Source organism: Mobula birostris, chromosome 31, assembly GCF_030028105.1.
Source record: "Mobula birostris isolate sMobBir1 chromosome 31, sMobBir1.hap1, whole genome shotgun sequence".
NCBI classification, from domain to species: domain Eukaryota; kingdom Metazoa; phylum Chordata; class Chondrichthyes; order Myliobatiformes; family Myliobatidae; genus Mobula; species Mobula birostris.
The window spans coordinates 31,105,576-31,119,583 of NC_092400.1; the positions used below are offsets into that span (position 1 = coordinate 31,105,576).

General features: G+C 45.2%; 1 protein-coding gene across 3 annotated transcripts in view; it reads right to left on the bottom strand.

Moving 5' to 3' along the window:
• inpp5jb (inositol polyphosphate-5-phosphatase Jb) overlaps positions 1–14,008 on the bottom strand; it is a 108,842-nt gene that overhangs the window by 37,179 nt on the left and 57,655 nt on the right. For all 3 annotated transcript variants that reach the window (XM_072247630.1, XM_072247628.1, XM_072247629.1), the window contains exon 4: positions 438–546. In XM_072247630.1, the coding sequence (XP_072103731.1) occupies positions 438–546 (109 nt within the window). The remainder of the gene's footprint in view (positions 1–437; positions 547–14,008) is intronic.

A 14,008-nucleotide genomic window follows, 5' to 3' on the forward strand; every position in this document is an offset into this window, starting at 1 on the left:
GCAACACATACAAAATGCTGGAGGAACTCAGCAGGCCAGGCAGCATCTATGGAAACGAGTACAGCCGACGTCTTGGGCCGAGACCCTTCATCAGGACTGGAGAAAAAAAGATGAGCCAGAGCTAGAAGGCAGGGAGAGACAAAAGGTGATGCATGAAACCAGGAGGGGGATGGAGGGGTGAAGTAAAGAGCTGGGAAGTTGATTGGTGAAAGAGATACAGGGCTGGAGAAGGGGGAATCTAATAGGAGAGGACAGCAGGCCATGGAAGAAAGAAAAGGGGTACAAGCACCAGAGGGAGGTGATGGGCAGGCAAGGAGATAAGGTGAGACAGGGAAGAGGGACTAGGGAATGGTGAAAGGGGGGTTGTAGAGTGAGTGTTATTACTAACAACAGTCATTGGCATTAAGGTAACAATTTGAATGGATTTTCAAACTTACCAACACGTAACCAAAGCGACTGAGAGTGTCCATAAAGAGCTCGCTCCATTGGTCGGTGAAGATGGCATCCTTTAGCCTTTTATTGATCATGGAATTCACTTCCTGCAAACTTCAAAAACAAAAAAAAAAATTACACTTGTTTTACAGAATTTGATTCCTCATCTGGAAGTGATCTCTCCGCTCGACCAGCTCAAGAAATTAGGACCTTGTCAGATTTCTGCCTTCTTGAACCAGAGATTTTCTCCATGTTTGCACCTCACACCCTGACCTTTACAATCTGGCCCAGCGCTTAAATCGCCCAAATATCACCTCATTCCTCACTCATAGACCCGGCACTGCCACTTCGACGGGCTCTCAGGCATGGGACCTGCTGCTTCGATAGGCTCTCGGGCCTGGGACCTGCTGCTTCGATAGGCTCTCAGGGCCTGGGACCTGCTGCTTCGATAGGGTCTTGGGCCTGGGACCTGCTGCTTCAATCATCCCATACATGACCTTCCTGATTTGGCCTGATGCTTAAATTGGTCAAACATCGGCTTGTTCCATGCTCTCAGGCCCAGGCCCTGCCTCAGCTTTGCCTCGCCTTGGTTCTGCTGCTTCAAGTCGGCTCCAAGTCCGCTCCAACATTGGCCAAATATTGTCTTGCTCCACAGTCTCGGGCCCAGACCCTGCTGCCTCGATTCGTCCCTCGCACACAACATTGCAAACCCTCCTGCACCTTCGAGACTTCAGCCCAGACTGCGAAAAATGCCAGGTCATAAAGACCGTTCAAAAGCTCAACTCTGAAAAGGATGTTATAGGCTACTGACTGCCGTGATCACATCTGAGAAGAAGTGTGACTAATAAAGTAGCTAGCAGTTTTGTTTGCTGCCGGTAAGTCATCGCTGTGTTGCACCAGCACCATCTTAAACCCAATTCCACCCATGTGACCAATTAACCCGTAAATCTTTGGAAGGTGGGAGGAAATAGGAGTGTCCAGTGGAACCCCCTGAGGACACAGAAAGAATGTAATTCCTTATAGACAGTGCGGAATTGAACCCGGGTTACTGGCACTGCAATATGCTAACTGTGCTGTCCTATTGTTGAATGAAAGGCCTCCTGTCAGGCTGGGAAAGAAAACACAAATCGCCTGGATTAGCCTCTGTTTATCAACAGCCAGCAAGTTCAATGGGAATTGTCAGTGTTGAATGAAGCTGTGTTCAACTGGGGTTCTACTGCCTATCGCCTCCGGTTTCTGACATCATCCCTCTGCCTAAGCTCACAAGGAGGAAGGGGAGGGAACATCGGCTCAGACCACGAGGGGCCTGCGTCGGCTATTTTCATGCCTTACAAGGCACAGATTGGAAGTCTGTGTGGGGCGCCACTCCGCGCACAAACTAGAGCAATGTGTGATTAAGTGCCTTGCTCAAGGGCACAAACACGCTGCCACAGCTCAGGCTTGAACTAGCAATCTTGAGATCACTAGATGAACGCCTTAACCACTTGGCCACGTGCCCAACACAAGCTCACTAGGAAAGAGCCCAAAAGGTCCACGTGACTTTTTCATAATGTTGCACTGCAGATCTGAGGCTCCTTCAGTCCTGTGCAGACACAACAGTGAGCTAACAGCTTACCTGAAAACTCATGGGAGTACTATTGTTGTGACTGTCAACAAAAGCCACCAGAGAGACACAGCTGGTGTTATAAAAGTCTTTATTCAGTACACACAAGCTGACAGTATTTGGAGTCACTTTGGAGTGAGGATCCATGATCCAACATTACAACGCAGTTTTAAATGCTATAGATCAAAGCTAACAGCTAGGAAATTTCTATAGTCACAATGCATTCATAATGCTTCCTTTGAGTTACATATCATTTTAAAACACCAAGATCTCCAGACACCCAAAATGAATATTAATCACTGCTGTCTCTGAGCTGCATTCATGCATATGCAGACATCTCAGGTCAATGGGATGTTTCCAGGTTTGCAATTGTCCCCAGTCTGCAGCTCCAGGAAGACCATTGTCCTGAGCTGCATTTCAAATTCAACCTACAATCCATATTCAGATCTGAAGACTGGTTGCTGTTGAAAGTAGTATTTGCTATATTCCATAACTCCAGAATATGCCCCAACAATATTTCAGTGAGAAGTTGTGGAGAAAGTTTAAAGTGCACTTTTGAAGTTCAAGAACAGTGTACAATTTCAGCAAAATGGCTGGGAGGGAACAGTAGGCAGATTGAATTAATTTAGGTTCCTGTGTGATGCTTTGTGACATTTTTAAAAGAACATTTTCAAAGGAGTAACAGACAGACACACACGGAGCAGACAGCTGGGCTGAGGAAGGGGAAGAACAAAAGCACAACATTTTAATCACGCTGAGCTTCCTGGATTAAAAGCAGCCAAAGGAAAGAAAAATTGTTGGTGTCTTGGAAAGAAAAGTCAAAAAATGCCTTGTGTAGGAAAGAGGTAAGCGCAATTAATGCCAGCCTTCGCAGAGCAGTCCAAATAACCTACTGAAGGCCATAGCCAGAGTATTGGGAACACACATTTTGGGCTAGGCTTTCATATATGCTCTGAAATCCACAAGAGAATGGAAATAATGGGATTGGAGGGTTTGAGTTATAAGGAGAGTAGGGATAGGACGATAATCACTGAGAATTCTATCCCTGGCACAGGTCAAGAAAAGACAATAATGTAACCGTCAATTCTGAGATGGGGTAATGAGTCAGCTTCTGTGGATAAGGGTGTGGCAGAGCAGACATAACGTGAGAACACTTCGTCAGATATGTTCCAATCATTAAATATACTCAAGTGTTTTGTGTGCCACAGTTCCTGAGGGGACATGGAATTACATTGCGGAAGAGAGAATTTAGAAGAAGCAAGTGGGGGTTGCCGGCATATTTTGTGCACCACGGTCCCAAGGAGACATTGGATTGCACACAATTAGGCACATGGCGAGTCTAATAAAAAGAGGTCAGGTTTAAGCAGAGCAGCCATTGTATGAATGGGCCAGTGTTAGAGTGGGGAGTTGAGACTTTTGGCTCATTGAGGCTTCAGCAAGGAGAGGCGAAGGCAGTAGGTAGATATTTCTGTCGATGTTTATTCTTTCCTGTTGCACGTTTAGAGCAGCGGGGGTGCCAGACATGATCACCGAATGTTCCTCCTGTGGGACGTGGGAAGACAGGGAGACCTCCAGTGCCCCTGACCACCACGCCTTCAAGAAGTGCATCCAGCTGCAGCTTCTAACAGACCGTGTGAAGGAGTCAGAGCTGGAACTGGATGAACTCCATATCTTTTGGGAGGCGGGGGGGGGGCATGGGTTGATAGACAGGACACACTGTACAGAGAGGTAGATGCACCCCAAGGTGCAGGACACAGGCAACTGGGTGACCGTCAGGAGGGAGAAAGGGGATTGGCCGTCAGTACCGAGTACCCTGTGGCCGTTCCCCTCAATAACAGGTCTACCATTTTGGATACTGTACAGGGGTTTTAAACTCGTACAGGTCATCAAGTAATACTGCATTGGAGACAGTCCATTCAGCCCAACTCATCCATGCTGACCAGGGTGCCTAGCACTCTGCTATGCACATGCAGAATGCGGTGCACCTGTGTGGGGCAGATCAGCCCATGCGAAGAAAATAGACTAGTTGCTTAACGAAGCCTGCCGAATAATCACGGGCACACTGCGCCCCACACCCACTAACACAGGGGTCCCCAACCTTTTTTGCACTGCGGACTGGTTTAATATTGACAATATTCTTGTAGACCGGCGACCGGGGTGGGGGGGTAGGGTTGCCAACGGACAAGAGTAGCAGTCAAATACGTTGTTTATCCCGAGAAAGACTACAATGACCATGAAGCCTTGCGCGGGCACCAGTGCACATGTGTGAACGTGCCAATTTTCTTCACAAATCGTTTTTGGCGATTCTGTTCGGAGGGGGTGTTAATCACGACCGGAATATAGGTGATAAGTGGCTAATACACTCAATTTCTCAACCTCGTTTCTAAAAGGGTTTATCTAACGAATTTAATATTAAACACACAGCGTATATTTTCCTCGCATGAATACAGTGATAAGTCAAATATCAGGGGAGCTTGAAATAAGTGTTGAATGAACTTCCTGTAGAAGTGGTAGAGGCAGGTTCAATATTATCATTTAAAGAAAAATTAGATGGGTATATGGACAGGAAAGGAATGGAGGGTTATGGGCTGAGTGCAGGTCGGTGGGACTAGGTGAGAGTAGCGTTCGGCACGGACTAGAAGGGTCGAGATGGCTGTTTCCATGCTGTAATTGTTATATGGTTATATAGGTCACTTATAAGTCAATAGCAACATTTGGATATTAAACATACAGCACATATTTTCCCCGTACGAATTTATAAAATCATTGCAACACACCAATATTGCTGAATCAGTGGGAGCCCTGGGCTTGTTACCCTGCAACATCGAGGGGTGATGGGAGACAGCGATACTCGAAGGGGGTTCCTTATGTCCAGTCTATTCCGCAATTTAGTTTTTGTTGCATTCATTGCAGAGATATGTTGGAAATGGAAGCAACGTTTTCAGTGCTTTCGTGGCTGTCTCAGGATATTTAGCCTTGACTTTGATCCAGAATGCCGGCAGAGATGTTATGTCAAATATACTTTTCAGCCTGTTGTCATTTGCAAGCTCAAGGGGTTGATCTTCTTCCCGTGCTGACATGGATGACGCGTGGGTCATGACCTCGCGTGCATTCAAGCTCAACAGTGGATGTGACAGGGAATGAGGAAGGGTGCAGCTGAGTCATATCACCAAATCATATCGTTTCATCGCGGCCCGGTAGCGCATGCTTTGCAGCCCGGCACCGGTCCGCGGCCCGGTGGTTGGGGACCACTGCACTAACATCATTTACGGACTTGCAGGCATTGCTCCCCCAGAGATCGGAAGACACACTACAACAAAAATTGAAAAAGGTAAACAGAACTCGGATCCACGGCACCCACTACACCATCATGTGCCAGTTTCCAACGGCCTAAAATCGAGGAAATGCTTTGCTACAGTGCAGGAACTACCGCACGGAACATCCCCCCAAACACACAGGATTGACCTCCGGCAACAAACAGAAGCCAGAACCCCACCAAACAATACAGTGCAAGACCCCACAGAAATGTTGCCAGACGGGGCACGGATTGACAGACGGAAGTGGTGCACTCTCAACAGAGCGAGAGCGGGAGTTTGTAGGATGGGAGACAATATGGTGAAGTGGGGTTTAAAGACCAGCGAATTCTGTGAGTGTGGCGAAAGGGTGTAGAACATCGAACACGTTCTGCACAACTGCCCACTCTCACCTGATTTAGCCGACGTTGACCTGCTCAACGTCAACCAAACAACACTAGAGTGGCTGGCTGTCCGGTGTGACAAGCTATGATGATGACCAGGGTGCCCACCTAAGGTGGTTCCATTTGCCCAAATTTGGCCTGTAACTCTCCTTTCTAATTCATGTACAAATGTTGCTATTGTACCTGCCTCAACTACTTTCTCTGGGAGCTCAATATACGTGACTATTAAAATCTGCGGGCAATGTATTGAAGGAAAGTAGAGAGATTGGCCGGACTGAAGAATAGCATTCTTCCCTTAACCAATATTATAAAACATAAATTGACTGGGACTGCTGTTAGTTGGATCCATGCTGTTAGAAAAAAATGTGTTCTGTTTGTTGATATAGCACAGTGGCCACACATCAAAGGAATTCTGTCCAGAGTTAATGCTATACTGTCAGCGCAGGGCAGACGGCAGAAGAAGATAGGCACGCAAGCTATGATTTTCCACCATTAAATTGCAGGCTGCTTTCACATAATAGGTTTACTGAAGCAAGGAAATGTCCTTTATATGTTGTGTGGGAGAAAGGTCGGTTACCAAGGGGTACGGATTTTAGAAAATAAATCAGAGGGCACATGCTCTTTATTTCTGTAATATGCAATGAATTCATCAGATCTAGAATTTACTAACTGAAAGCATAGTGGAAGCAGAATTGATCAGAGCTTTCATGCAATCAAAAACAGAAAATGCTGGGGACACTCAGCAGGCAAATGTGATGTTAGCATTCATTTCCAGAGGACCAGAATGTAAAAGAAAGGATCTAAAGTTGAGACTTTATAAAGCACTGGTGAGGCCTCACCTGGAGAATTGTGTGCAGCTCTGGAGAGGGTTCAAAGAAGGTTTACAAAAATGACTCCAGGATTGAGTGGCTTGTCATATGAAGAGCATGTGACGGCTCCAAAAAGCCATCTTGTAGGCACTCACCAATCTGATTCTCCCAATCTACCTGAATATTGAAATCCCCCATGACTATTGTAATATTGCCCTTTTGGCATGCACTTTCCATCTCCTGTCGTAATTTGTAGACCACATCTTACTGTTTGGGGTCTGTATAGAACTCCAGGGTCTTTTTCCTTTGCAGGTCCTTAGCTCTATCCACAATGATTCAACACCTTCTGGCCCTATGTCACCTCTTCCTAATGATTTGGTTTCATTTTTTTTACCTACAGAGCAATGCCACCCCCTCTGCCTACTTGCCTGTCCTTTCGATACAATGTGTATTCTTGGACATTAATCTCCCAGCTATAATCTTCTTTCAGTCATCTGGAAGAGTCTCTAAAATGCCTCTAACGATTCTGCCTATATCACAATAATAGGCAGCAAGTTCCATGCACCCACAACCGTCCATGTAAGAAACGTGACATCCTTCCTATACTTTCCTCCAAACACCATAAAATTATACTTTCTTGTATTAGTCTGGGTGTCAGGGTGGAGACAAAGGAGGTGTAAGGCACTCCTTTCCTCCGCTAGCCTGCAGGTCACCCTCAGGCAAGGTGTAGCACCTGCTTAGCCCCCGGATCAGGGTCATGCGAAGCCACGGGAGCAGGCGGTGGATAGACGTATGAGCAGCTGGTGCATATCACAAGTCCTGGTTATGTGACCAGGCAATCCCTGAAGAGTATTGATAATGGCTGGGGTCACCCATCTTGTAAAGACACTGCCCAGAAGAATGGCAAACCACTCCTATAGAAAAATTAGCCAAGATCAATCACGGTCAAAAAGCATGATTACCCACGTCATACGACAATGGCACATAATAGCCGTTTCTGCCTTGGGAAAAAGTCACAAGCTGTCCACTCTACCTACACTCCTTGTCACCTTATACACCTCTATAAAGTCACTTCTCATTTTCCTTTGCTCCACAGAGAAAATCCCTAATTTGCTCAACCTTTCTTCATAAGACATGCTCTCTAACTCAGGCAGCGTTGTGGCAAATCTCTTCTGCACGCTCTGTAAAGCTTCCACCTCCTTCCCCCGGGATCAATAAAGTATGACTATACTACTAATGAGGCGACCAGAACTGAATACAATGCTCCCGAGTGTGGTCCCAACAGGGTTTTATAGAGCTGCAGTATCACTTAGTGGTTCTTGAACTCAATCCTGCAAATAATGAAGGGCAACACAGCATACACCTTCTGAACCACCCTGTCAACCTGCACAGCAACTTGGACGTGTGTCTATGGATCTCCGTACTGCATGCTTTCATGATCACATCTGGATTGTGGTGAAGACAAGTATGTGGTGCAACAAAGACAGTGAAATGAGCCTCCCATTAAGTTCTGCATTTGAAGCTCCACTCATCAAGTTAAATTCAACCGGAAATAAACTTACAAGCAGAGTTAAAGGAGTCCTTAGATTTCCAAATTCATTTATAGTAGGGGCTCCAACCTCTTTATGCCTTGGACCAATACCATTAAGTAAGGGGTCAGTGGACTCCAGGTTGGGAACCTCCGATGTATAGCCTGCCATGGGAGACTAAAAAGAAGCAGGTGGAGGTTCAGTGAATGTTGAATTGCACATTTCCAAGCCCCCTTGTACTTTGTTTTGTGTTACGCCACCCAGCACTGATTCATTATAATATTCTTGGTCCTCCAGTCCAAAAACCCACAGTTAGGTATCGTCAGAACTTAAAAAAAAACACCGAGGTATCTAGCAGATTCCTTGTCTGTCCCACTAAAATGTGCTGCTATGGCAGGAACCTGAATTCAGGGGACGTACCCTCTGCCGGCACTCCCATGGCATGGAATCGTGGGGTGCCTTTGAGGGCTCAGCAGTGTTCTGGTGGTCTGAAGAATTAGCCCAACGTCACAGCAGGGGACGGACCACATGTCCAATGGCCTCTCTCATCAGCGCCTGCTGGATGTGATGGAACGTGCAGAGTGCAGCTCTAAGCAGCTGCACCACTCACCATGGCCAAACCAACGGCCAGACATCACTGGCAGTCCCTCCACCCCAAAGGCAAGCAGCAATTCAGGAACAACGTGCACACAAAATGCTGGAGGAACGCAGCAAGTCAGGTAGCGTCTATGGAGAGGAATGAGAAGTCGATGTTTCAGACCGAGACCCTTCATCAGGATGAAACGTCGACTGTTCATAGTTCCTCCAGCACTGTGAGGTATATTACTCATGTATTCCAGCACCTGCAGAATCTCGTGTATTTAAGGGGCAATTCATGGCTGCTGGAGTCTTCTGGAGGGCAGGGGTAGGCTTTGTTGCCAACACTGCTGTTGGTATGGTATCTCTCTGTATAGAATGCTACAATGACTCCTTTTAACAGTGATTCCATTCCTGAGAATGTAGTCGTAGAGGGGTACAGTCAGGAGAGTTATTTACCATCATTAAGACATAGCCTCCCTCACGATGCCTTTGATAATATTCATCACAACCTGCAAAGAACCTGAGAGGAATCAGGTTCACCACTGATCTCAGCCCAGAATGCCAAAGTAAGGATCAATGTCTCTAGGCTGGAGCAAGGACCTATTCGTCAGGCAGGCGACCGTTGCTCTGGAGGATATCAGGTGCAGGCCGAATGAGGCAGTGGGCCCAGGCCCAAAGCAGCATGGCCCAAGCCCAAGAGCAAGGAATGAGTTAAGGGCCAGGCTAGATTGAAATGGTCAGGCTGTCGGGGCTGGAGTCAAGGGATAGGGCAATCCAGCTCCCTGCCCTGTGGTGTTTACCTCCCTCTGCGCTGTGGCCTGAACCGGTTGCAGTGATGACTGGCTTCCTGATTGTGGACTCACTTTCCTGAACTTCAGTTCTAACTGCTATTTGCTTGCTTCTATTGCTTACACAGTTTGTTTTTTTTTCCCTGCACATTTGTCGCTTGATGGCCTTTTTTTTCCTAATGGGCTCTGTTGGGTTTGTTTTGTGGCGGCCTATAAGGAGACGGACCTGAAGGTTGTATATAGTATATATACTTTGATAATAAATGTAAGAACAATTTTAGGCTTGGCTGAGAAGCCCTTCCCTGTGGGACAGGCGCTCAGCATTAGCGATTGCCGGCGATGTAAGAAAACCGAGGACGAGCACAGCTCTGAAATTATTCAAAGAGTCAAAGTGCATTTATCATCCAAGAACGTATACGGAATACAACTCTGAGATTCGTCTTCACACAGGCAGCCACGAAACAAAGAAAACACCACAGAACCCGTTCAAGAAAACATCAAACGCACAGTGCGCGAAAAAAGAACAAACTCTGCAAACAGCAAAAAGCAAGCGAACAACACAGAGAATATTGAACATCAAACCAGGAGTCCAGTAGTATCCAGATTAACACGAGGAATTCTGCAGATGCTGGAAATTCAAGCGACACACATCAAAGTTGCTGGTGAACGCAGCAGGCCAGGCAGCATCTCTAGGAAGAGGTACAGTCCACGTTTCAGGCCGAGACCCTTCGTCAGGACTCAGTATTCAGATTAGTTCAGTTCAGCGTCGTGCCACTAGCCCACTGCAGGCTGCAGGGCAAAGCACCTTCGCTTTGATTCAGGAAATATTCCGGAACGGAATGATGCAAGTAAATGGCAGGTAACAGCGTCAGTTTGAACTAAACTAGAGATGATCTAGAATGGAATGTTTTTTCAGTCTGAGCACGTGGTCTCCCATTACATTTTTCATGCCTGGAAGGTGTACCATGCACAACAGGGTCACATGCCATGTAACCCACAACCAGTTCTTTTAGTGCTGATCTCCTGTGGCTTCGTAAACACATACCAGAACTATATCTCTACTGCGCATCTGTTTGAGGTGTTGTTTGCTTTCGTCCTGTCTGCATATCAGCTGCAAATCTTTCCACTGTCTCTCCCTCATTGCTATAGAGAAAGTTTCTTTCCCAGTGTCTCTATGCGGCTTTGACATGTTCCCTTCCTGAGATCACAGCAGCACGGTAGGTAGCAGTTAGCGCAATCGCTTTACAGCACCAGCGATTGGAAGATAGGGGTTTGTTTCCCGCCCCATCTGTAAGGAGTTTGTACGTTCTCCCCGTGATTGCACGGGTTTCCTCCGGCTGCTCCAGTTTCCTCCCACAGTCCAAAGAAATACGGTTAGGTTTAGTGAGTTGTGGGCACGCTATGTTAGCGACAGACACAGCGCAACACTTGCGAGGTGCCACCAACACACCCACAGTTGGTCACTGGCGCAAAATGACACATCTCACTGTACGTTTCAACACACATGTGACAAATAAAGCTAATTTCTTCCACCTTCATTTCCTTTCAATTCCAATTGCAGGAAAGTCTTTCGATCAAAGATAAGCTAACGGCATCAATTCATCAACAACAACAAATTGCATTTAAATATCACCTTTAGCGTGATAAAGTGCCACATGACACAGGTTGCACCATAAAATAAATAAGAAATATCTTGTTTTTTTTCCCCACTTCCTCATTCCCTGCTGTTATACTGCAAGTCGTCTGGATCAATCTGCTTTTGATATTTTTCTTCTCATTAAGTTAAATGAATGTTGATTAGCAAGTTGACAGATAAATGCATATTTTAGTTAAAAGCTAGTTTTGCTCTCTGAAATTATGATATTATAAAGTAATAGTCTTATGGAAGGGGCCTGTTGCCTTGATAGAAAAGTCAAAGTTCAAAGTAACATTCATTATCAGAGTACATACATGTCAGCACATAAAACCCTGAGATGCTTTTTCTGCAGGCATACTTCACAAATCTATATAATGGTAACTGTAAACACGATCAATGAACAACAAACTGTGCAAATGCAGATATAAAATAAACAGCAATAAATAACAAGCATAAATAACAAGATAAAAGAGCCCTTAAATGAGTGTAGCTCTCCCCTTCTGTTCAAGAGTCTGATGGTTGAGGGGTAGTCACTGTTCTTGAACCTGGTGGTGCGGGTCCTGAGGCTCTTGTACCTTCTACCTGATGGCAGCAGTGAGGAAAGAGCACGGCCTGGGTGGTGAGGATCTCTGATAATGGATGCTGCTTTTCTACGGCAACATTTCAATCTTTGGGAGGGTTTTTACATAGAAAAATACAACAAAGTAATACAAATGTATAATTTAGCTATCTTTTAATTATATAGATAAGTATGCAAGCCATGTCTTTTCCTCATCTATGTAGCAGCTTTAGAGTCCTGTTCTATTATGAATGTTGTGACCTGTGAAATACAACAGAAGGAGAGGACTCCAAGCATTTAATACAGGATCTGGTTGAGTGGTCTTAAAGCTTTTTCAAAGTACAGTATGTACACAGAATACAACTCAGAGATTCATCTTCCCACAGGCAACCACGAAACAAAAAAACACCAAGGAACCCGTCCAAAGAAAGCATCCAACACCCAACAGGAGAAAAAAAAGAACAAATTGCGCAAACAGCAAAAAACAAGCAAATGACACACAGAATATTAAACATCAAACCGCAGAGTCCTTGAAGCAGTCTGGGAATGTTCAGTTTAGTTCAGTTCAGTTCATGTGTTATTATGCTACGTGAAAGCATAATAGTTCAAGAGCACATTTAACTTATTGTTCCTTCTGGACAATAAATATTGAAAAATAGTCTTCTGCCAGTAATACCTAAATGTGAAAACAAAGTTACTTAAAACATTCAATAGAATACTGAAAGCATATTAAAATTACTACTGAAATTATTTCTTCTCATCACTTCAGAACCAGGAAAAGCTGACTTAAATTCTCAGCTGTTACACCTGTTAAGAGTTCAGTCCCAAAATGAAACAGGGCCATACTGCTGGTTGCTAATGTGGGTCTGTAGTAGCAATGGGCCTGGCGAGCAAGATGTCAGTGAAATGATAAAGGACTAACAAGAAAAGCAACAGTAAATTAGTAAATGCAGCACTCCTTAGAGAGCTGATCTGGGAAGCTCCAGATTTGAAAGCTGATCTACTCTTCTTCAGAACTTTAAATTCCTCGGTGTTATCATTTCAGATGATCTATCCCAGATTCAGCACATAGGAATCATTACTTTCGTGGAAGTTTGCAAAAATTCAACATCTCATCTAAACCTTTGACAAGCTTCTATAGCTGCACGGTGGAGGGTATACTGACTGGTTGCACCACGGCCTGGAGTGGGAACACCAATGGAAAAGCCTGCAAAATGTCATGGGTACAGCCCAATCCATCAGGGACAAAGCCCTCCCCATCACTGAGCATATCTACAAGGAACACTGTCTCAGGGAAGTAGCATCCATCATCAAAGACCCCCACCAACCAGGCCATGCTCTCTTCTGACTGCTGCCATCAGGAAGGAGATACAGGAACCTTGCGTCACATGTCACTGAGTTCAAGAACAGTTATTACTCCTCAACCATTGGGCTATTGAACCAGAGAGGAGGACTTCACTCACCCCAACACTGAACTGATTCCACAATCTACGGACTCACATTCAAGGACTCTGTAACTCATGTTCTTGAAATTTATTACTTATTTTATTTTTGGATTTTTTTTTCTTTTTTTGTATTTGCACAATGGTTGTTTGTCCATCATTGTTTGCATGCAGTTTTTCGTTGATTCTCCCAGAGTGCAGGTGCAGTTGCTGCTCCAAAATAAGCCCATTGTGAGTGTTTATGGTGAGAATCAATTTAGACTCTTCTTCCATCTCCATCTGTAGGTCGGACTCAACTAAGTCCACATTGCTGAAGAATTCTCCTCCAGAAAGGTTTGCAAAGATATCCGCTATCCTGGGCAGAGAGCATGTATCTACTTTCGGTACTGGGGTGATTGTGACCTTAAAATCACCACAGATCCCGACAGAACCATTTTTCTTGGCTACTGAGACCAGTGATGTTGCTCATGGGCTCCACTCAAACTTGGAAAGAATTCTTGCAGCCGCCATGCGATCCAGCTCAGTTTATCACGGATGGCATAAGGAACCAGATGGGCTTTGTAAAACTTGGGTGTGGCATTTTCATTTAACACTATTTTACCCTTTACAGGTTTGAGTTTTCCAGTGCCATCCTTGAACACTGCTATAGCATCACTCAGTATCTTTCCTAATTTGTTTTCAGTTGATTCTTTTGCGGGGCATGTGGGATGCAAATGGCAGATGGATCTCCAATCAAGTTGTTGATGACTCAGACAATCACAACCCCTCAATGCTGGCCCTCCTGTTTTTAACAGATACTGTACGACCAACGTAGCTTGTTGATTGTTGTATTTCACTGTTACGAATGTCATTCCCACAAGAGTTACCTTTTCTCCAGTATAAGTTCTTAGTTGGATATCTGCAGACTTCAGTTCAGTAATGCCATTCAAACTCA